The sequence below is a fragment of the Bufo gargarizans genome, chromosome 8, assembly GCF_014858855.1.
Source record: "Bufo gargarizans isolate SCDJY-AF-19 chromosome 8, ASM1485885v1, whole genome shotgun sequence".
Lineage (NCBI taxonomy): Eukaryota > Metazoa > Chordata > Amphibia > Anura > Bufonidae > Bufo > Bufo gargarizans.
The window spans coordinates 177,735,435-177,758,782 of record NC_058087.1 but is presented as its reverse complement, the minus strand read 5'-3'; the positions used below and the strand labels follow the sequence as shown (position 1 = coordinate 177,758,782).

Sequence of the window (23,348 nt, the reverse complement as noted above, 5' to 3'; positions counted from 1 at the left end):
TCCTTTTTTTGATATTTATTACAAATTCATTTTAAATAAACTGAAAATACATAATTTACAATGCCATGCACTTTTTTTTTTCCTTTAAAATCTTTACATCTGTACACAGACTCTACTTCACTGATTGGTAATTCCAGCCGCGTCTTCCGCCAAAGTACGGTCAAGGTATCGGGGGGGGGGGGGGGTACCATATCACTGCCTACATCTCTTCCGGAAAGATGCTTTGCAGGAATGGCGTCCGGTGTTGTACAGTTGCCTGGTCAGCCAGACCCCCCCACTCTCTGGGTTGCATTTCCTGCCACAATTTTCGGCAGGTGCCGAGCCTGGAACTACCCCAAGTATTAGGATGCCCCCGTGCGGCAGCAGCAGTCATCTGTGGCCACCACTAATGACATTGTCATGAGAGCTTCCTATGACAACCATACAAAAAAAAAAAAAAAGGCCCAGGGTTGTCAGGATTAGAGATACCCTTGAAAACGTCTCAGTAGCGCTTCCTTGCTTTCCTCCGCGTGTGGCTCTTCTTCTCCTTGCGTGCGGCGGCGGTTGTAAAAGTGATGCAGTGCGAATCTAGAAAGTCAAGCAGCTTCCCGGCCGCGATTCGGATTCCATTTTGCTTGAGGTCTGCATGTAGGGCGGCCAGGTCCAGGGGTTGATAAAGTAAGATCTGCTGATGTAGCTCGGGCTGCGCTTCGATAAACCTCCTCACGGCCTCCGCTGTCAGAGCCTCTTTGCTGGCTGCTTGCGAGGCCGGCACCAGCTCATCGTCATCTTCGTCTGCGAATGCCGTCTCAAACTCATTGGTGTTGGCGCTATGGAGAGACGTAAAAAAAAAATATGTCTGAGAACGGAGAACGTCTGAACCAGATGAGGATTCTGCCCAGTGGCAGCGGCGTGTATGGACAATATAATGCAGTGTGCTGGTTGCTTATAGGGGGGCGAAAATCTGAAAGTAAAGGGACTTGCGGAAGCAGAAGTCGAGCATGCACCATTGTGGTCGTGGGGATCCCAGAAATCAGACATGTATCACCTGTCCGGTCCTTTTCTCACAATTATATTTTCAGCTTCAGTTGCTGTTCTGCTACCAACTGTACAGTCTGAACTGACTCAAGAAACAAGACGTCCATGTCTAAAAGTGGAGGCCCCCAACTTCTGATCACCTCTGATACATCAGTCATATTTAGAGATTTCTGCGCTCATCAAATGCTAGGAAATGTTACGAGACCTTCATCAAAACCTTTCTAACACTCGATCACTCAGTTTCGCCCATAGTAATTACTATGTCAATCTCATGCTGCCCCCTAGAGGCAGGAGACAGCCAATGGTCTCAAAGATAGACAGAGGAGTAGCTGTAGACCCTGCCGTAGGTGCCGTTACCTAATATCATGAGGACCCCCTGCTGTCTGTCCTTACACGTAATGTCATACGACTATCTACTGTATTAGAAGAAGCATGGGACTTCCCCCTACAGCCACAAAAAGGCAACAGGATAACCCCACTATGGCTACGGAGGTCCTGCTCCCACCACTGGTAATGACAGACCCCCTGCAGCTAACTGCCTGTCCACAACATCCAATGAAGCAGATGACCAACAACTCTAAGGGCATGTTCACATGTGACAGATTTAATCCACATACAGTGAGTGCATCTGGAAAGTCTTCAGACCCTTTCAACTTTTTTTTTCACATTTTATGTTCTTGCTCTTTGTGCTAAAATAAAAAAAAATTACGTTTTCCACCATCAATCTGCACAAAGTGAAAACAGAATATTCGAAATTTTTGCTAATTTATTAAAAAGGAAAAACTAAAATTTAAGCTGGACATAAGTATTCAGACCCTTTGCTATGATATTTGACATTTAGATTTGGGTCTCCTATTTCTCATTTTAACAGGCATGCTCAACCTGCGGACCTCCAGCTGTTGTAAAACTACAACTCCCACCATGCCCTTCTGTAGGCTGATAGCTGTAGGCTGTCCGGGAATGATGGGAGTTGTAGTTTTGCAACAGCTGGAGGGCCGCAGGTTGAGCATGCCTGGTCTTTGAGATGTTTCTGCACCTTGACTGGAGTCACCTGTGGTGAATTCAGGTGACTGGACATGATTTGGAAAGATGCAGCGCGGTCTATATAAGATCTCACAGCTGACAATGCATATCAGAGCAAAAACCAAGCTGTGAGGCAGGAAAGAACTGCCTGTAGAGCTCAGAGACAGGACTGTGTGGAGGCACGGATCTGCAGAAGGGGACATAAACTTCTGCTGCACTGAAAGTTCCCAGGAGCACAGTGGCCTCCATAATTCTTACATGGAAGAAGTTTGGAACAATCAGGACTCTTCCTAGAGCTGGTCCCACCAAACTAAGTAATCAGGGGAGAAGGGTCCTGGTAAGAGAGGTGACTGAGAACCCAATGGTCACTCTGGCTGAGCTCCAAAGATCCTGTGTGCAGATGGGAGAAGCTTCCAGAAGGTCGACCATCACTACAGCCTCCACCAGTCTGGGCTTTATGGCAAAGTAGAAAGAAGCCTGTCCTCAGTAGGAGACACATGGAAGCCGCCTGGAGTTTGTAAAAAAATAAATAAAAGACACTAAAGGACTGTGATACTGTGAGACTGTAAATTCTCTGGTCTGATGAAACCAAGATTTAACTTTTTGACCTCAACTCTAAGGCCCCTTTCACACGGGCGAGAATTCCGCGTGGGTGAAATGCGCAATGACGTCAGCGCAGGTCCTGCAGGAAGAAGAAAGAAGACGATGCCGGCTGCGCGATCAAGTGGATGAGGTGAGTTTATATTATTTATTTTTTTAACCCCTCAATGGACATTTTAGTTAGCATTCTGCATTCAGAATGCCATTATTTTCCCTTATAACCATGTTATAAGGGAAAATAATAAAATCAACAGAACACCGAACCCAAACCTGAACTTCAGTGAAGAAGTCCGGGTTTGGGTCTGGGTACCACATTCAGTTTTTTATCATGTGTGTGCAAAACCCATTGCACTCGCACGGAAAAAACTGAACAACGGAACGCAATCGCAGAAAAAACTGACTGAAATTGCGTACCTACTCACGTGGGTTTGCCGCAATGCACATGCGACGCATCCGGACAAAATCCATGACGCCCGTGTGAAAGAGGCCTAAAAGTCATGTCTGGAGGAAACCAGGCACTGCTCATCACCTGCCCAATATCATCCCTACAGTGAAGCATGGTGGTGGCAGCATCATGCTGGTGGGGCAGGGGGACTGGTCAGGGTTGAGGGAAAGCTGAATGAAGCAAAGTACAGAGATATTCTTAATGAAAACCTGATCCAGAGCTCTGGACCTCAGACTGGGCCGGAGGTTCACCTTCCAACACAACGACCCTAAGCCAAGACAACACAGGAGAGGCTGAGGGACAACTCTGTGAATGTCCTTTAGTGGCCCAGCCATAGCCTTGACTTGATCCCAATTGAACATCTATGGAGAGACCTGAAAATGGCTGTCCAACCTGACAGAGCCTGAGAGGATCTGCAGAGAAGAATGGCAGAATATCCCTAAATCCAGGATGCAAACCTCATGGCATCATCTCAAGAAGACTGGAGGCTGTAATTACTGCCAAAGGGGTTTTAAACTAAGTCCTGAGTAAAGGGTCTGAATACTTATGTCAAAGCAAAATTTTCATTTTTCCCTTTCAATAAATTAGTAAAAATTTCTAAAATTCTGTTTTCACTTTCTCATTATGGTGGACTGAGTGCAGAATGATGGGGGGGGGGGGGGAGGTAGATATACAGTGAGGAACAGAAGTATTTGAACACCCTGCGATTTTTCAAGTTTTCCCACTTAGAAATCATGGAGGGGTCTGAAATTCACATTGTAGGTGCATTCCCACTCTGAGAGACAGAATAAAAAAATAAAAAAAATCAGGAAATCACATTGTATAATTTTTAAAGAATTTCTTTGTCTTGCACTGCTGAACAGAAGTACCGTATTTGAACACCTGAGAAACAGCAAGAATTCTGTCTCTCAAAGACCTGTTACTGCGCCTTTAAAAAGTCCACCTCTACTCCACTCATTAATCTAACTTAGTAGCAACTGTCTGAGCTCTGTAAAGACAACCTGTCCACCCCACAGTCAGTCAGACGCCAACTACTACCATGGGCAAGACCAAAGAGCTGGCAAGACACCAGGGACAAAATTGTGGACCTCCACAAGGCTGGATAGGGCTACGGGGCAATTGCCAAGCAGCTTGGTGAAAATAGATCAACTGTTGGAGCAATTGTTAGAAAATGGAAGAGGCTAAAGACAACTGTCAGTCTCCCTCGGACTGGGGCTCCGTGCAAGATCTCACCTTGTGGGGCATCACTGATGATAAGTAAGGTGAGGAATCAGCCCAGAACTACAAGGGAGGAGCTGGTCAATGACATGAAGAGAGCTGGGACCACAGTTCCAAAGGTCACTGTTGGTAGAACACTACGCCGCCATGGTTTCAAATCATGCATTGCACGGAAGGTTCTCCTGCTCAGGTCATCACATGTCCAGGCCCGTCTGAAGTTTGCCAATGACCATCTGGATGATCCAGAGGAGGCCGGGGAGCAAGTCATGTGGTCAGATGAGACCAAAGTAGAACTTTTGGGTCTAAACTTCATTTGTCGTGTTTGGAGGAAAAAGAAGGATGAGTTGCATCCCAAGAACACCATCCCTACTGTGAAGCATGGAGGGGGGGTGGTAGCATCATGCTTTGGGGGTGCTTTTCTGTGAAGGGGACAGGACGACTGCACTGTAAGGAGAGGATGAATGGGGCCATTTATTGTGAGATTTTGAGCAACAACCTCCTTCCCTCAGTCAGAGCATTGAAGATGGGTTGTGGCTGGGTCTTCCAACATGACAACGACTCGAAGCACACAGCCAGGATAACCAAGGAGCGGCTCCGGAAGAAGCATATCAAGGTTCTGGAGTGGCCTAGCCAGTCTCCAGACCTAAATCCAATAGAACATCTTTGGAGGGAGCTGAAACTCTGTGTTGCTCGGCGACAGCCCCGAAACCGGACAGATCCTAGAGGAGATCTGTGTGGAGGAGTCGGCCACAATCCCTGCCACAGTGTGTGCAAACCTGGTCAAGAACTGCAGGAAACGTTCGACCTCTGTAATCGCAAACAAAGGCTTCTGTACCAAATATTAACACTGATTTTCTCAGATGTTCAAAAACTTATGTTCAGCAGAGCAAGACAAATAAATTATTTAAAAATCATACAATGTGATTTCCTGAAATGTGTTTTTTTATTCTGTCTCTCAGAGTGGGAACGCACCTACAATGTGAATGTCAGACCCCTCCATGGTTTCTAAGTGGGAGAACTTGCAAAATCGCAGGGTGTTCAAATACTTCTGTTCCTCACTGTATATATATATATTTTTTTTTTTTTATCACAAGGCCACAACATAACAAAATATGAAAAAAGTGTAAGGGCCTGATGACTTTCAGAAAGTCTAGTATTTACTACAGGATCTTCCAGCAGAAATCTAAGGCAAGCATTCGGATTTCTTCTGTGGATGTGCGGTTTGAAGTGCCAAGAGGATCAGCCCCACTGCCATTAAACGGGGCAAATCATCAGCTTTTCCGCTAGTTATTTCCACAGAGCAGAAATCATATAGAAATTTTCCATAGCATGTGTAGTTGAGGCCACATGCATGGGGTGTGGATTGACTGAATCTGTGCCGAAATCCGACATTTGTGAACGGACCCTAATGCCGCTGTATGGCCGGACTGGCATACATGCATGAAGTTTGATCACCGAATCCTCAAAGCTAATGAGCGCCCTCCAGAGGTCGTACTCTTAACAAATCCAAATACATGATCAGGATAATTATCATCATGTATGAGAATTAATTTTGACCTCAGATACCCCACGGATGACCATCACAGTGCCACCCTGGGTAACAGCAACATTGGTCACCCCCTACCGCTATCAGTACGAACAAAGCAGATGGTTCTGCTCCGCCGGTTCTCATTACCTTTGGGATAAGGAGGACGTGTCGCTTGCACCCATGGAGGACGTAGTAGACTCTTGTGATGCAGTCAGAGGTTGATCATCTTCTGTCTCTACTTCAGGTGCTGCGCACACAGATGGCCCCTTCCTCCCCGACTGGGAGCTGCTTGACCCCTTAGTGGTGTGTTGAGGCTGCTGCTTGTCACCAGTAGGTTTCTGTAAGGCTCGAGCTACACTTCGATGGGGCTGGGATGGAGGGACATCATCCTCAGAGTCCGAGTTCATGACCTGATGTGTGTAGCGGAAGATCTCTTTCAGCTTTAGCACCATCTTCTTTTTGGGGAGTGCCCGTACACCAAACCTAAAGGGACGAGTGAAGTTCATGTTAGTGCTCTTGACTGAAGTGCTGTTAAAGGGGTTATCCAGGCTCCTGATATTGATGACCTATCCTAAGGATAGGTCATTAATATCCGATTGGTGAGGGTCCGACATGAGGGTCCACCACCGATCAGCTGTTATCCAGTGAAAGAGCAGCTATTCACTTCAATGGGAGTTTAGATGCAGTAACCTGGCACGGTCACTACACTTTGAACGGCGCTGTAGTGCCTGCTCCATTCAAAGTGCTCTTTCCAGTGCTGGAGAATAGCTGATCGGTGGGGCTGCGGGGTGTCGGACCCTCACTGATTGGATATTAATAACCTATTCTTAGGATAGGTCATAAATATGAGGAGCCCGGAAAATGTCTTGAAGAAGTTATACATAATGTAATGAAAAGAAAGTGTCAAAATGTCCTACTGCCCCTTTAAAGGGCATCTGTCAGCAGATTTGTGCCTATGACACTGGCTGACCTGTTACATGTGCACTTGGCAGCTGAAGGCATCTGTGTTGGTCCCATGTTCATATGTGCCCGCATTTCTGAGATTTTTTTTTAATATATGCAAATGAGTCTCTAGGAGCAACGGGGGCGTTACCGTTACAAATAGAGACTTTGATCTCTCTGCAACTGCCGCACCCTGATTGACAGGACCAGGCACTGAAAATGTGATCACACCTGGTCCTGTTAATCTAAGTGCAGAGGGCGCTGCAGTTGCAGAGAGAGCAGAGCCTCTAGGTGTAATGGTAACGCCCCCGTTGCTCATGGAGGCTCATTTGCATATATTAAAACATCATTTTTCTCAGCAATGCGGGACACATATGTAACATGGGACCAACACAGATGCCTTCAGCTGCCAAGCGGACATGTAACAGGTCAGCCAGTGTCATAGGTATAAAACTGCTGACAGATGCCCTTAAGTACATTTGTGCACCCCTGTTTGAAGAGGTGACAGAATGTGGCGGAGAGTCTCCCTATTACAATATCCTATTCATCTTTCTACATTCAGCAGTGGAGAACGCATTACATTACATTACATTGCATAGCCCAAACAAGGTGGAAACAGAACCTAAACACCATTGTGAGCTGACCTAAACTTAGAAAGAAGAGGGTAGCAGTGGAAAGCGTAACGTGAGCTACCAGGCTTGTAGAAAGGGTGACTGTGACCGGGTGGCAGAGACTGACACTATCTAAAATGCTCAACATTTTGCCATCTAAAAGATATTAGACGGAAATGGTTAAAACGAATGCCAAATGTGCATAACAGATGCTTAAAATAGAGGATACTGTTTTTTCTTTATTTTTCTGTTCTTCTGACGGATCAGAGGAACGGGAAAAAAAAAATGGTGATGTGAACCTGGCTTTAGGTTCTCGGCGCTCGGTGGGCAGGGTCTCTTCATCACTCTGCCAGTAACACCACCCAGGCCTCTGCATCTTGTTTGTTCGACAGTCACTGCGATTTCAGAATTGGTAACGATGACGTAGAGGAATTCAGGTGCACTAAACAGAGCAGCCCCACCCCCAGTGCACTGAAGGGCCTCATTTGCATAAAAATCGAATGAAGCAAATCCCAGGAGTAAAGGACAGGGTTTGCTTACTTTGAAACTTGAGTTTAGAGGAGACTCCCTTTATAGGCCATTCTACTGCAGGGATAAGAGAAGGAAACCTATGGCTCACACAATAAGATTTCCGAAACACGTCACTCACTTGCTCAACTCCTTTTTCAGGACTGGGGTGTCCATGTCAGAATAGTCAGGTAACGGGGTGATGGGTACCTTGGGTGGGAGCTCTCTTCTGCGCACGATAGAAACTATGGAGAAAGCAGATGAATTGTTAGACGGCGGAATCCTAAATGGTTCCAATGCTTAATGTAAAGAATCTAATATCTATCTCATATCTATCTATCTATCTATCTACTATCTATCTACTATCTATCTCATATCTATCTATCTATCCCCTATCTATCTACTATCCTATCTCAAATCTATCTCTTTATGCGGTATACTTTATTTAGGACCATGTCCACAGACCCCGGCATATGCAGGGAACATACGCACCAAACATGGGTGTGAACACTGCTTAATTTTGTAAGAACAGACAAATACTTTAAAGGGGTTGTCCTATTATAATTTTTTTTTATTTCAGGAAGTTGCTAAAATAATAAGCATTACCTCTAGCCCCTTCCAATAGTTTAGGACTGTAATGGTGATGTTCCGTGTACGACATGAGGCCAATGCTTGGCTGCAGCAGTATACGGGACATCACCACTGCAGCCACAACAATACATGATTGGCTGCAGCCCAGGGAACAGGACGGTCAGCGGCGCTCGATCCGATGCAGGAAAGTAAGTTAAGAGTTTTTATTATTTTACCAGGTCCGGGCACTTTGAAAAAATTAAAATAAACCCTTTAGGTCGCCCACTTTAAATCTCAAAATTGCCACCATGAAGGAAGTCTATTAAGGGCACAATCTACTTGATACAGAGAGTGACTTACCTGGAGTCCTCAGCTCCTTCTGTACCTCTGGGACTTTACACAGCCGCTGAGACAGAGGGAGGACAGCGGGTAGCTCAGGGTCTTCATCTTCCCAGTCCTCCCACAGCTTGGAGTTGAGATAACTCTGATGATGGCTCTGGTGGACTGTGGTCTGTGGAGAATCCTCAATACTCGCCGGTGTTGTGCTCTTCGCTGGTGAAGGGCTGAGAGGTGTGCAATCCAAGGGTTTGTTTGGGCTCTCATTTGAAGGTAAGGGTGTCCTAGTAGAAGGAGGATACGGCTTTCTTGGAGTCTCAAGGACATTGCACCACAGATCTTCCTCCATGGGGATAGGTAGTTCGTCATAGTTGAACTGAAAGCTGGTGTTACTGATATTGGCCTGGGGCTCTGCTACCGGGGCCTCGTCTTCACTGTCCACTACCTCAAACACAGTGCTGCTAGAGATGGAAATTGATGGTGAAGAAGTGGTTTTACTACTTACACTAGGCTGTGCCTCAAGACCCGTCTGGAGCTTTTCTTGTACGGAGGGTCGCAATAACCGATGGAGTCCTGGGTGACTTTGGAGACATCAAAGGAAGGGACACTGAGCTTGCCTGAGTTTGGGAAACACAACTTTGGAAAGAGACATCAAGATCCAAATTTTTGGATGTTGGAGATGACTGTGGTGTCTGCTGGGAGTTTGGAGGTGACTGAACTACATTTGATGCCTTTTGTAAAGTCTCAGGTGACTGAGCTGCACTGGGTGTCTTCTGTGAGTTTGGAGATGAGTGAGCCACATCACACATCTTCATTGCGTTCGGAGGTGACCAACTTGGATCGGACATCTTCCGTGAGTTCTGAGGTGACCGACCTGGATGGGATGCTTTCTGTGAATTCGGAGGTGACCGACCTGAATGAGATGTCTTCTGTGAATTCGGAGGTGACTGACTTGGGTGGGACGCCTTCTGTGAGTTCGGATGTGAGCAACCTGGAAAGAACATCTGTGAGTTTGGAGGCGACCGACCTGGATGGGACATTATCTGTGAGTTCTGAGACGACCGACCTGGATGGGATGCTTTCTGTGAATTCGGAGGTGACCGACCTGAATGAGATGTCTTCTGTGAATTCGGAGGTGACTGACTTGGGTGGGACGCCTTCGGTGAGTTCGGATGTGAGCAACCTGGAAAGAACATCTGTGAGTTTGGAGGCGACCGACCTGGATGGGACATTATCTGTGAGTTCTGAGACGACCGACCTGGATGGCACGTCTTCTGAGAGTTCGGAGGAGACTTAGCTGCACGGGTCGTCTTCTGTAAACTCTGAAGCGACTGGGATAAACATGATGTCTGCAGCAGGGAGATTTTTGAGCTTGCGTTTTGAGGTAAGGGTGTAGCAGGCACCAACCAAGACATCTCGGAGCTACTACTCATTTCCAGACGGGAAAACCCTTCATTGCTCTTCCTCCCCTGATTGAAACTAACTGGAGACTCTTTCATAACCTTAGCTATATCAGGCATGTCAAACTGTCCACTTCTGGTCAGTGGTGCAGCTTGATCGTTGGACTCCATCTCTTCATCTGATGACAGGATCAGGATGATGTCTGCATCTTGAGATGAGGCTTTGGGAGAAGTATCTTTGCTATTCTGAGTAGATGTACTATGATGAGAATCTCTGAGGCTGGAGTGCAGAGATTTTCCACATTCAACGGAGTATGAGGGACCATCTAAAAATGAATGTGTTTGTGGCTTGATGTTAGGAGAAGACCCAAGTTCGGGAAGAGAAGGACATGGCATAGCGGTGGGTGAGCTGGTAAGTATGGGTTGCTCAGGGCTAACTGGATTTATTTGGGATTTGCTTTCGCCAATATCTGAAGTTTCTCCATATTCACCACAAGTCTGCGAGAACATGCGGTCGTAACTATCATCGAGAGGTGGAGGACTCTGCGGAGCAAACATATCTGCCTCAGGATCTTCATCTCTGCTTGGGGAGATCAGAGAAATGACAGGGATAGGAGACTCTGATAAGGAAGGATTGCGCGATGTACTGACTTTTTTCACTGGAGAAGCACCTGTAACAGAGGATGAAGATGACGGCTGCATTTTGAGCTCCGTAGAGGCAGATAAGGGAGAAATCACAGAGTATTCAGGGCTGTTGGACAGAATGCACATGAGCGATTTTCTGGGAGACGCTTTAAGTGAAGTTGTGCTTATCAAATCCCTTTTCTCCTTGTCTTCTAAACTTAGATTTCTGGATTTGGGAGAGTTGTTGTCTGATTTCTCTGGATCCTCTACTTCCTGTTCACTTTCACTTCCACCTTCGGAGTCTTGCCGTGCTGATATCTTACGCTGAGTCAAAGCAAATTCATAGATCTCCTCCAGCTCGCCCTCTCCTACACCTCCATCATCCAGCTTCTCCTCATCTTCTCGGTCAGCCTGCACATTTTCAAAGATGTCCTCACCTTCGTTAAGCCACATGGATTTCAACAACTCCTGGAAGGTCTCTGCTCGTTCTCCTCCATCATCACCCTCCTCTTCTGTGGATAGCTGACCTTCTGTGTTATAAGTCCCAGAAACTAGACGTTCACAGGCGTCTATGAGACTTTTCAAACCAAATCTGGAAGAAAGACAATCTCTGGCTTATTACAAGTTTTCTCAAAGCGATGAGTTGCCACACAAATAAGCTTAAACAGTCTAAATACATGCTGCAAAGAGTCAGCACATTAAAGTAACAGGAAAAACCGATAAATTATTTTAAACCTAAGGGGGAGGAGCATGATACAGGGAGTCATTGACCACCAAAGAGATTCCTTGTGTCATGCCCCACCCCCGTCAGCAGGCACTGTGGCCCTGTGTCATGCCCTGTCCCCTTAGCCCCTGCACTAGGCACTGTGGCCCTGAATTATCAAGTCCAGCGTGTGCTACCAGAGCAGGGACTGAAACCTACTCCAGCTCATAAATTTATGTCATTTACGCCTTTTTCTGGCGAAAATGATAAATGTGTCTGGACCGATGGTACCGCCCACACCTCGCCATGTCCCCTTTTCAAAAACTAGAGAGGGCGGCATAAAAATGGCAGCTGCAACTAAATCTAGTCAGAATAGCATTTAAAAAGCCACAAAACTGTGTTTTGTGACTATTTAACACCAAATTCACAGCATAGTGCTTCTTTGAAGGGGATGTCTCATGGCAAAGCAGCAACGAGCAGGAAGAGAGATGGCACGCATGCACCTTCTCTTCATACAGCTGATTCGTGGGGGTGCCAGGTGTCGGACCCCTACCGATCTAATATTGATGACCTACCTGAAAATAGGTCATCAATATTAAAAGCCCGGAGAACCCCCTTTAAAACCCATTGCTCTAATAGCCTGCAGCCACCACGAGGGGGCGCTTCAGTACGGCATGTTATACATTGAACTCAATGGGGCTGCAGGAGGCTCTATGGAGGTACACTGCGTTCTCACCTCGCTCTCTGACTGAGAACAGGGATTTGAATATCAGGGTGGGGTTCCCAGATATGTCTAACTGTATGATACATACCTGCGTGCCAGCTCGCAAACATGTGGCAGGCAGTGACTTGGGAAGTCAGTGGTGGCGGCATATAAAAACCGGAGAAAACAGAGGGCAGCCTCGGCAGACACATCGTTAATTAGGAGACGTCGTGCTCGCCCCATGCCAGATTCATCTACCCAGAAACCTTCAGAGTGGATCTAAAAGAAAACATCAGATGTGCATTAGTGCAAACAATTTTCAACAAGAATGGTAAGATTAGCAATCAAAGAAATTCGGTTCAACGGGTGACAGACAGGGGTCCCGAACAATGAAGTGGGCCCCTTCCCTACAGTACCTGACACAGCAACGTCCATGCACCAGAAGTTTCCGGTGAATTTGGCTGCGCTGCCGTACTAGACTCTATGCATGGACGTGGGTGTCATAGTGTCAGTACTGCAGCTTTCCTGCAAGACCACTTGCCCCTTCATCTACTTTTATTGGTGGTGGTCTCCAATGTAGTCACAATTTGATGGCCTATCCTAACAATCAGCTATCAATGTAAACTCCTTCCACACTTACGGCTTCGACCAGCAGGGGGCAGCGTGCATATAGCACAAACATATGGGCATTTAGCACCTCCCCGCAGTCAGTCTGCAGCTGAGCATCACTCAGATGGGGGTTGTTCACCATCTCCATGAAATCTGCTGATAGAACGAACAACGGGATCTGGAAAAAAAAAATAAAAAGACAAATAAATTGGGGGTTCTAAGTACCGGCTCATGTATGCAGGAAGTTCTGCTTGTCCTGTACAAATATCCAAAAGGTATTATAAAAGATCCCATAGATTTCTTACTTGCGTACCTTGTTACCAAGTCCATGGCTCTCGTTTGAGACCTTTTCCTCTTGCGCTGGGATGAATCCGCTCGATGTGATACTGCCTGGTGACTCTCGGCCTGCGGTACGATGGTGTTATTTGCATACAGTAAATGTTGGGCTTAACTTTCCTAAAGAACTCCGATGCTCTCTTACCTGTACGCTCATTGAAATTTCCACCATTCCACTGAGTGAGCGTCATCCCCTCTCCTGCCAGATCAGCCAGATCCAGCAATGCCGTCTGACTGTCCGAGAATGGGCTTTTATCCTCACAGGACGCAGGTTGGGGATCCTTGTCAATGGCAGTCTGGCTTTGTGGTTTTTCAGAATGCAATATGGCTGTAGTCACACGTGTCTGTGAAGTATGCAGCTTCTAAAGCAAGATAAATGGTGAGATTTTCCATCCATACTGTCTGTCTACAGGGTCTGGTGACAGTGTATGCATCTTACCTTCAAAGGAGACTTCCACTGGGTTATTGGGGGGTTCAGTTCTGCTGTGTAGTAGCTCAGGGTGTCTCTTTTCTCCGTCATATTACTGATATCCCACAGAAGACATCTCTTTCCTCCCCGCAGTCTCCAGCTCTCCCTCTCTTCTTCCTCCATTGTCCAGAAATGACTTGAAGGCAAGGCCATGACTTCTTTGTTCTCCACAGCTTCCTCAGTCAGCAGCATGGACAACCTCTTCTGCAACTTCATCACGGTCTCCTCGGGGGCCTGGACCAGAAGAAGAGGGGTAGGTTTATCCTTCTGCTTCCGTCGACTTTTCTTGCCTAAATAAAAATTACATTCCATGAATGGAACAGAGAAGTGGCCAACATAGGCGCATTACATAGGTATTCACATCAAATAAAGTGATGAAATATGGCTAGAGTATGGCATCACTTTATAATCAGTGAGGGTCTGAGCTCTGAGACACCCATCCACTCTGAGCATGAAGGGGCCACAAACACCCATCTATGCAAGGAACTGCATCCAGAATGGGTCCTACCCAACGTGTGACTGGGGGAAGGGAATGCTGTGCTGGTATAGTGTGTTGGCTATGGCTAGCGTATGGCATCACTTTATGATCAGTGAGGGTCTGAGCTCTGAGACATTCCCATCCATTCCGAGCATGAAGGGGCCACAAACACCCATCTGCGCAAGGAACTGCAACCAGAATGGGTCCTGGTATAGCACTGATGGATCCCAAAGTTTGAACCCCAACTGATCATAAAGTGGTAACCTATCCTTACCACTGGAGGTGCCCTACAAACCAGATGCCCTCAACTTTCTTAGCATGTACCTTTAGTAGGCAATTCCATGGAAGGTTGAGCCCCGGCTGTATTCTGTGCATTCTTGTCTTCCTGCATAGAACGAGACAATGCCATCGCAACCATCAAATCCTCCATCTCTGCACCAGTCTTGACCACCTTCCTCTTTTTAGAGGGCTCTTTCAGTTTTGGTACACCTCTTCTCTTCCCACCGACCACCCTGTAAAGATGACATATGGGAACTTTAGACACGGACTTGATAAAATAACAATAAAAACTTTCAAGGTAAAATAAATTCAAAGAAACCTCCCATTTAGGCCTCATGCGCATGACCGTAACCGTTCTGCATCCAACAAATTGCAGTGTGCTGCCCGCATTTTTTGCAAAAAACGCGGATCAGATGCAGACATGCATTGCGGTCATGTGCATAAGGCCTTAGAGAAGAAGATACGTCTGTAATCTTACCGTGGTGGCAGCCCTGCTCCCGCCTCAACTGCCTGCCTCTGAACAGCCTGCAGCAATGTCTGAGCTGGAACATCCAACTTTGCAGCGCAGCGTTTTAAGTGAGATGCGCGGCTCTTCTCTGTGCTAAAAGGCTTTCCGCACAATGGACAACTAGGAACCACGGGAGCTGCTGAGCTTCCTCCTAAACTCTCAACCTGGTCGAGGCACCTGGTGAAATCAAGGAACCAATGTAGAGTTAGGCCACAGCTACACGGTGACTTGAGAGCACAATATCGCTCTACTACAACGCACCGTGGTCACTTTGTAACCGGCAAAATGCCAATACAGCGAGAGTCATCCAAACCTGCTAGACTTCTGCTCCACCACATTCACTATCGCTAGGTGCGACCGGCAGTGCAACATTTTCAACTTTGAAGGGGTTTTCAAGCTTGCTTCTTTCTTTTTCAAATTTCCACCCCAGCCTGTGTACGACTCCATACCCACCTGCTCCCAACCACTCCATTCCTGCTCCCTTCAACTGGTCTTTCAGTCCTCATCTGTAAACTTACGGGTGAATGGGGTCACGTGCACCGTGCAGCCAATGACTTGATTCAGCAGTGGTACATCACTTGGGAACACGTTACCACTGAGGCCAATCACTGGCAGCAGCAGCCCATCTGTAAGTTGGCAGGATGGGGACCAGAAGACCAAGGAAGAGAACCAGGGAGCCAGAACGGGGCAAGCTAGTATATGTGGAAATGTAATGTTGGAAACCTCCTGCCAGAAGACAGTTATGTAAGGTGTCCCTTTACCTGTTAACATGCTGCTCCCTCAGGGTGCTGCTCATGGTTGTCAAGTCTTTTTGGCACAGCTGGCAAAAAAAGAGTCCTTCATCTTCTAAACTAGCTGGCTTCTCCTTGACATCCATTTGCAGAGCCAGGGCCAGAGCTTCGTCACTCTGTGCACTGCCACATGCCATAGAAGATCCGACTGCAGGAAGAAAAGGGAGACAGAAGAAGGAAAATGCTGACAAGATGTAGGACAGAGAAAGCTACACGTGATATACGTTGTGTTCTCACCCACCGTGTTCCTCACTGATGGACTCTGTGGACTCCAGCTTCATGCGGCTGGGGGCTGCCCTCTTAAACTGTTGCATCCGTTCCAAGACCAGATTTTTTACACTCACGGGGCCGGGGGGTCTGGTGCCTCCTTCCCGACAGTCAGCTCTGCTGCCATCTGAAAAATATTCTATATTGAATCAAGGAAGGCTTTTTTTATATGGGGCACGAGTGGGAAGTGGCACAGAATATGCAGGCCACGATCAGGAAGATGGCCTAAATACTTCCCGAAATCTAGGCATGGTAAGACCAAGCTAATATTTCGGGGCAGAAGTTAAAATAGGCAGTTGTGCAACTACTACTCTCATTCACTTCTAAGGGAGTCCCGATAAGGGTTGAGCAAGTGTGCATGCTGGGTGCTGTAGTTTTACGTCAGCTGGAGTGCCAGAGATTGCTGACTACTGGTCTAAGCCCGGCATGGTCTGGAGGGATGAAGCATGGCATAGGCATTCTCTCTCTGGTGTCATGCCACCCCCTCAGGTCCTGCACTAGGCACACCTACAGCATTCCTTTAAGTCCTGACCCACCAAACAAGAGGCCGGTGGCCTCATGGCCCTTATTACCGTTCTGTAGCAGCCCGCTAGTGAGGCAGCTCTGCGCCGCGCCATTCCTTTCCTCGGCCTTGTCACCATCAGGTCCTGCTATGGCACCCACTTCTGACTGTCTGCTGCCCCCATCCTTTTTCTGCTTCTTGGTCCCAGATGGTTTGGCCTTCTTAACCTTTCCTCGTGCTGCTGTGCTGGACTTGGGGGCATTCTGACTCTCCGAGGGGTGGTGGCTTTTCTTAACCCGTTTCAAAAGTTTGGAGCAAAGTTCAGCGAATTCTTCATCTGACTCAACCATTAGTGAAGCTGTTCGTGGAGCGGCGGTGAGACAGTTAAATGAGAGCGCAAAAGGGAGGCCGGTCCTTCATCTCACCGCTCCCGCATCAAAAAGGGACGGCTGCTGCTAGAAAAACAGAAAGGTCATCACTATTGGAAGGGGCTGTCCAGTTTACAAAACCCATTTTCATGCACTCTATTAGAGAGTCCTGTCCTCTTGGTCAAAGTAGAGAGCAAAGAGTGTCCCTCATTCTGGAGGACCTGTTCTGTCCAATTCTGCATTACTGTGAAAGGACACAGGGTAATACTTCATTTCCCCCTATGGAGAAATTGAACACTTAGGCCCCTTTCACACGAGCGAGATTTCCGCGCGGGTGCAATGCGTGATGCGAACGCGTTGCGCCCGCAAGGAATCCGGACCCATTCATTTTAATGGGGCTGTGTACATGTGCGTTGGATTTCATGCATCACTAGTGCGTTGCGTAAAAATCGCAGCGTGTTCTATATTCTGCGATGTTCACGCAATGCTGGCTCCATAGAAGCGAATGCAGCTGCGTGAAAATCACATCGTATCCGCAAGCAACTGCGGATGTGATGCGTTTTTCACGGATGGTTGCTAAGAAATGTTGTTTGTAAACATTTAGTTTTTTTATCACGCGCGCGCAAAACGTATTAAACCCATGCAAAAAAACTGAACAACTGAACGCGATCACAGGCAAAACTGAATGACTATGCCTGCAAAATCCCTGGACGCATCCGCGACACATGCGGACCTAATCCGGACACGTTCGTCTGCAAGGGGCCTTAGGCTACATGCACAAGAACGTTGTTTGTTTCCGTGTCCATTTCGTTTTTTTTTGGGCGGATAGGATGCGGACCCATTCATTTCAATGGGTCCGCAAAAAATGCGGACAGCGCACTGTGTGCTGTCTGCATCAGTATGTCCGTTCCGTAGCCCCGCAAAAAAAAAAAAATAGAACATGCCCTATTCTTGTCCGTTTTAGGCATTGTTACAATGAATCCGCAAAATAAAAATGGATGTCATGCGAATGCAATTAGCGGACCGCAAAACACATACGGTCATGTGCAGGTAGCCCTAGGCCTCATGCACACGCAAAAAACTGATCCTCAAAAAATACGCATGACGTTCGCGTGCATTCCATATTTTGCAGAACGGAACAGCTGGCCACTAATAGAACAGTCCTCCCTTTGTCCGTAATGCCGACAATAATAATAGGACATGTTCTATTTTTATTGCAGAATGGAAATACGGACATACGGAAACGGAATGCACACATAGTAGCTTCCATTTTTTTTGCGGACCCGTTGAAATGAATAGTTCCGTATACGGTCCGCAAAAAACGGAATGGACAGGGAAAGAAAATACGTTTGTGTGCATGAGCCCTTACACTGCGGATTTTCTGTGTGCAATCCGCGCTGTTACCGTTCTACGTTCACATGTAGATGATACGCTGCAGATTTTTCTGTCCCAGACTTGTGTGCAGAAAATTTGAATCGTTTAATGGTATGTTCATTATTTTTCCCTGTGCGGTTTTCCATACCGTGTGGATACTGCTTGTGGATTAGCGCTATTCAATGGACCGCACCATTCAAAATGAAATCTCCAGAAACCACAGTGAGATACGCGGCGTATTTGATGTGGTCACAATCCGTCACGTGGACACACGGCTACAGGACATGTTTTTACCAATTCTCATCCACATGCCACAGAAAAAATCCGCTGCAAATTGATCAGTGGTGCGGATTTTAAATATGCAATTTAGGGCTCATGCACACAAATATACTTTTTTTCCCGTTTCCATTCCGTGTTTTTACAGTTCCATATGTGGAACCATTCACTTGAATGGGGCTTGAAAAAAAAAAAAAAAAAACGAAATGACTTTGTGTGCATTCTGTGTCCGTTCCACACAAAAAAATAGAACATGTCCTTTTTGCGGATAATGACAGGCATTGTTACAATGTATCCACACAAAAAAAAAAAAAAAACGGATCCAACGAGGACCTCACATGGATGTCATCAGTTTTTTTTGGAGGATCCGTCTCTTGCGGACTGCAAAATACATACGAGCCCTTATGCAATGCAAAGTGTGAAATTTGCACCAAAACAGCAGCATTTCTGCGCTAAAAGAAATCGCATCATTTAGGGCTCCTTCACACGAGCGATGCGGATTGTAAAAACAAATGGTTTTACAGACAAGTTCCATCAGTTTTTTCTGTGATTGCGTCCTGTGTGTGTGTTTTCCGTCCGGATTGCATGCTTTTTTCACGTGTGTGAAGCCCCATTTACTTCTATGGAAGTGAAAAACGCACAATATAGAAGAGGCTACGTAAAAGAACGCCATTGTAATGAATGGGTCAGGATTCAGTCCGGATGCTGTGTGTTCACTACACGCATCGCATCCGGGCAGAAAACTCGCTCATGTGAAAGAGGCCTTAGGCCACCTGCACAGAAATGATTTGCATGAATTTCCGTGTGGATTTATGTGCATTTCTGCATCATTTCCGCACCAAAATCCGCAATTTCTAATTGAATTTCTTTCCATCGAAAACGGTGAAATCCGCGTAGCAGGTCAATTTCAAAGTACATTAAGTTTTTTTTTGTGGAACCATTGAAATGAATCGTTCCGTATACGGAAATGAAAAAAAGGCCCATATACGGAACGCAAAAAAAGTTCGTTTGAACGAGCCCTTACTGTGTTCTTATCTGCCATGGATTTCTGGTAGAAATTCCATTCCATTATGGATTCCTTATGATCCGTGGTAGCGGAATCCATAACAGAATTCTTAGATAACCAGAACCTTGTACGCTGCTGAACTTGAAAACAGAAGCTCGCTCATCCCTACTGCATATCTGTGACGTGTGAACATACCCTTAGGGCAGTGAAGGCTAACCCCCAGCACTCCAGCTGTGGTAAAACTACAACTCTCAAGATGTTCACTTGCTTGGCCGTTCTCAGAACTACATAGAAATGAATGGAGCATGCTGGGAGTCGTAGTTTCATCACAGCTGGAGTGCCGGAGATCAGCCATCACTGCCTTATGACCATATGCACTCATTGTCAGATACACGCACATCTACCCTCATGTATTATGTAGTAGGTGTTGCATGCTTGCTGTCAGTGAATGGGAACATTCTTGAGAACATTCAGAGGCTGCACACTTGTTCTGATCATGTCCGGCTGACGCAGGCGAGCAGCTCATCCCCGCGTATCAGAGCTCACAAGCCCCGACCTGGACATGAGGAGGGTCTTCAGCCAGTGCATGTCCTGTGCTGCCTGTTTATGAAGACAGTTCTGTGAAGCAAAGGTCTAATGAATAAAGTATATGAAATGTGACCCTATGTTTTCCTATTCTCTGAAAGCAAGCAGAGATCTAACAAACATAGCTCAGTCCATGCAATAGCTGCACATGGCTATGACAGGTGGTCTCCCATACACTGCATATTAGAAGGTCAGGAATACCAATGGATCACAGCATGAAATCAGACCAGACTATCAGAACTCCCAGCTGCACTCATGGGACCTGTAGTTCCACAGCAGCAAGCATGCTGGGACTTCTGGTTCCACCCTACTGGGTCACATGACATGTCAGTGACAGCAGGTAGAGCCTTTTTATGACACTGCTACTCCCGCCATTGCCCAGTTCATATCATTATCTCCCTATGTCTCTTACCTAAGACCATTCGTACGTCCTAGGACCCGGAAGTGACGCCGCATGACGTCACCGCGCGACGCGAGCGAGTGCTCAGCTGTTCCCATGACGACGGATTCAAACTGGAAACTGGCGCCATTGGCGGGGACGAGTCTTCGACAAAATGGCCGCCGCCTCTTTCTGTGTTTTGTGATGCAGCTCTCCCCGAAGGAATGGAGCCTTGTGCAGTCTGCTGTAGGGTTTTCCTGCCACTGATCCGCAGGCTGCTTTGAATTTCTCCATGGCATTAGTACAAAATGTGAAAATATGCAAAAGAATGTCTAAAATAAAATGGCTACAACTATAAGTTGCTTGTGTCCTGTGATACCTCCCAAATATGTTTCTGATGATCCCAGCACTGATAACCAAAAATAGGTTCCTGTCCCCTCACATAAAAGGACAGAACTAGGCCGCCTTTCTGTGCAAGCGCACCTGTGTTCATTGGCGTTTTTGTGCATTTTTTGAAATGAGGCAGCACGCCCAAGATCATACTGGTCAACTTATTGGCAGAACTGTCTGGGAGACCAGGGTTTGTGCCAGTTAGACATGTCCCCCATTTGTTGCAAGTTGCACCCCCTTTAAAGACAGGCCCCACCCTCTTTACATCACCCCCTTCACAGTCTGGACACAGTCCGTCCCAGCCCTGCACACCGCTAGGGGCTCATATCTAGGAGGTGTCTGCTTTTTCAGATAGTTGAGTTGCCTGATGGCGGCACATGAAGCCACCAAATTTTTTTCAGTCCATGGGCACACCTCTTTCTCACTCCCTTTTTTTTGTGCATCACACCCCTTCACAGCCCATGGAGGGGCTGCTTTCTGCAGATTTGCCAGTAACACAGTCAGGGCTCATGCACATGAACATAATTTGTCCCTGTCCGTTACATATTTTTTTTCTTTGCGGCCCGTATCCAGAACCACTTATTTCAATGGAAATTACTCCATGTGCGTTCCATACCCATATGTCCACAAGTCCGTACTGCAAAAAAATAGAACATGCCCTATTCTTGTCTGTTTTGAGAACAAGGGCAGGCATTGTTACAATGGATCCGCCTTAAAAACAGATGTAACATGGACATCATCCGTTTTTTGTGGATCCGTGCTTTATGGACCGCAAAATACATAAGGTCGTATGCATGAGCCCTAAGGATGAGGTTTTGGTGTGCAGGATTCTTTTTAGGCCTCAAGCACACGACCGTTGTGTGTCTTGCGGTCCGCAAACCACGGAGCCACGAAAAAACACGAATGGCATCAGTGTGCGTTCCGCAATTTGCCAAACTGCACGGACAGCCATTAATATAACTGCCTATTCCTGTCCGCAAAGCGCGGACAAGAATAGGACAGGTTATATTTTTTTTGCGAACCACGGACCGGAGCAACGGATGCAGACAGCACACGGAGTGCTGTCTGCATCTTTTGCGGCCCTATTGAAGTGAATGTGTCCACATCCGAGCCGCCAAAACTGTGGCTCGGATGGGGACCAAAACAATGCTCGCGTGCATGAGGCCTTACTCCAAACATAACGCTGTGCATTTGAGATAACATTTTCTCAAAAAACTTTTGTCTCATTGTCCACAGAACCTATTCTCAGAAGCATTGTGGAACATCCAAGGTGGTCTCAGGAAAACGTGAGGTGACCACAATGGTTTTTTAGACCATCCATGACACTAGCTTTGGAAGAAACCGAAAACTACCGCGATGCTGCGAGATGACCTGAAGATGCCCGCAAGACATGTGGAAGAACTGACGTATGTTTGCAGGGTGGAATGGTCCAGAATTCCTCCTCAACATTGTGCAATTTTTAAAGGGGTTTTCCAAGACTTTTCTACGGATGACCTAACCTCTGGATAGGTCATCAGTTTCTGATCAATGGGAGTCTGAAACCTGGGACACCGACAGTCAGCTATTTGAGAAGGCAGTGGCGTTGGGGCCTTTACCAGATTTTCCAACGCCAGTGACTAGTGTTGAGCGAACTTGTGTTTTAAGTTCGGCGTCTAAAGTTCGGTTTATCGAAGAATCCTGAGGATCGGTCATCAGCAGTAAAAATCTTGGAAACCCTTTTAATTGCCTGTGACTAGATCATAGAACAAACACAATCAGAACATAATTTTATTAGCAGTCAATGTAGAAATCCAGCTAATTCCACAGGGTTCACAAATTTTTTCTTGCAAATGTAGGGACCTATGAAACGCTAATTGTAACTAAATCATTAGACCTGCGGTAGGCTCAGGATTTACATCTGTAAAACAGATAAAAGCTGCCCACATTGCTGCTGCCTGAATGAGGACTAAGCAAGATAATCTCCCTTTTCAAAACACATGCATGCTTGGCCAAGCTGGACATGCATGTGATTGGTAGGGTCGGGAAGAACAGCTGTCGGACAAATGCTATCTAATGCACATGGCCAGCCTTAAAAGGGTATTCTGGTTGCGAGACGTTGTCCCCTATCCTGGATAACTATTAAATCGGTGTGGGTCCTACCACTGTGACCCCCACCAATCATGAAAACGGGGACCTCCGTACACCTCTAGGCACCCTGAAATGAATGGAGTTGCAGGTCGGGCATGCACACTACCATTCCATTCATCTCTATGGGAGTTCCGGGAATAGCTGAATGCCAGCGAATGTCACTTTCTTTGGACTCTATATCTAATCGATATTGATGGTCTGTCCTCAGGATAGGCCGTCTGATTGCTGAGGACTTCTCAGCACCCCCTCCGATCAGCTGTTTGAAGAGCCTGCAGCAATCTGGCCTCCTCACAGCTTACCAGGCACAGCGCTGTACATTGTATAGTGGCTGTGCTTGGTATTGCAGCTCAGGCACATTGATTTGAAAGGTACTAAGA

At 46.7% G+C, this 23,348-nt stretch overlaps 1 protein-coding gene across 1 annotated transcript; it reads right to left on the bottom strand.

Annotated features, from left to right (window-relative positions):
* Positions 1 to 49: 49 nt before the first annotated feature.
* SLX4 (SLX4 structure-specific endonuclease subunit) lies at positions 50 to 20,525 on the bottom strand. The gene is given in 16 exon segments (XM_044304749.1): positions 50 to 809; positions 5,979 to 6,314; positions 8,034 to 8,136; positions 8,822 to 9,335; positions 9,337 to 11,413; positions 12,337 to 12,506; positions 12,868 to 13,014; positions 13,150 to 13,241; positions 13,318 to 13,534; positions 13,612 to 13,931; positions 14,444 to 14,631; positions 14,877 to 15,083; positions 15,668 to 15,845; positions 15,939 to 16,091; positions 16,537 to 16,918; positions 20,488 to 20,525. Coding segments are annotated over 15 exon segments (5,310 nt in total). The 5' UTR covers positions 16,817 to 16,918; positions 20,488 to 20,525; the 3' UTR covers positions 50 to 481.
* Positions 20,526 to 23,348: the final 2,823 nt, after the last annotated feature.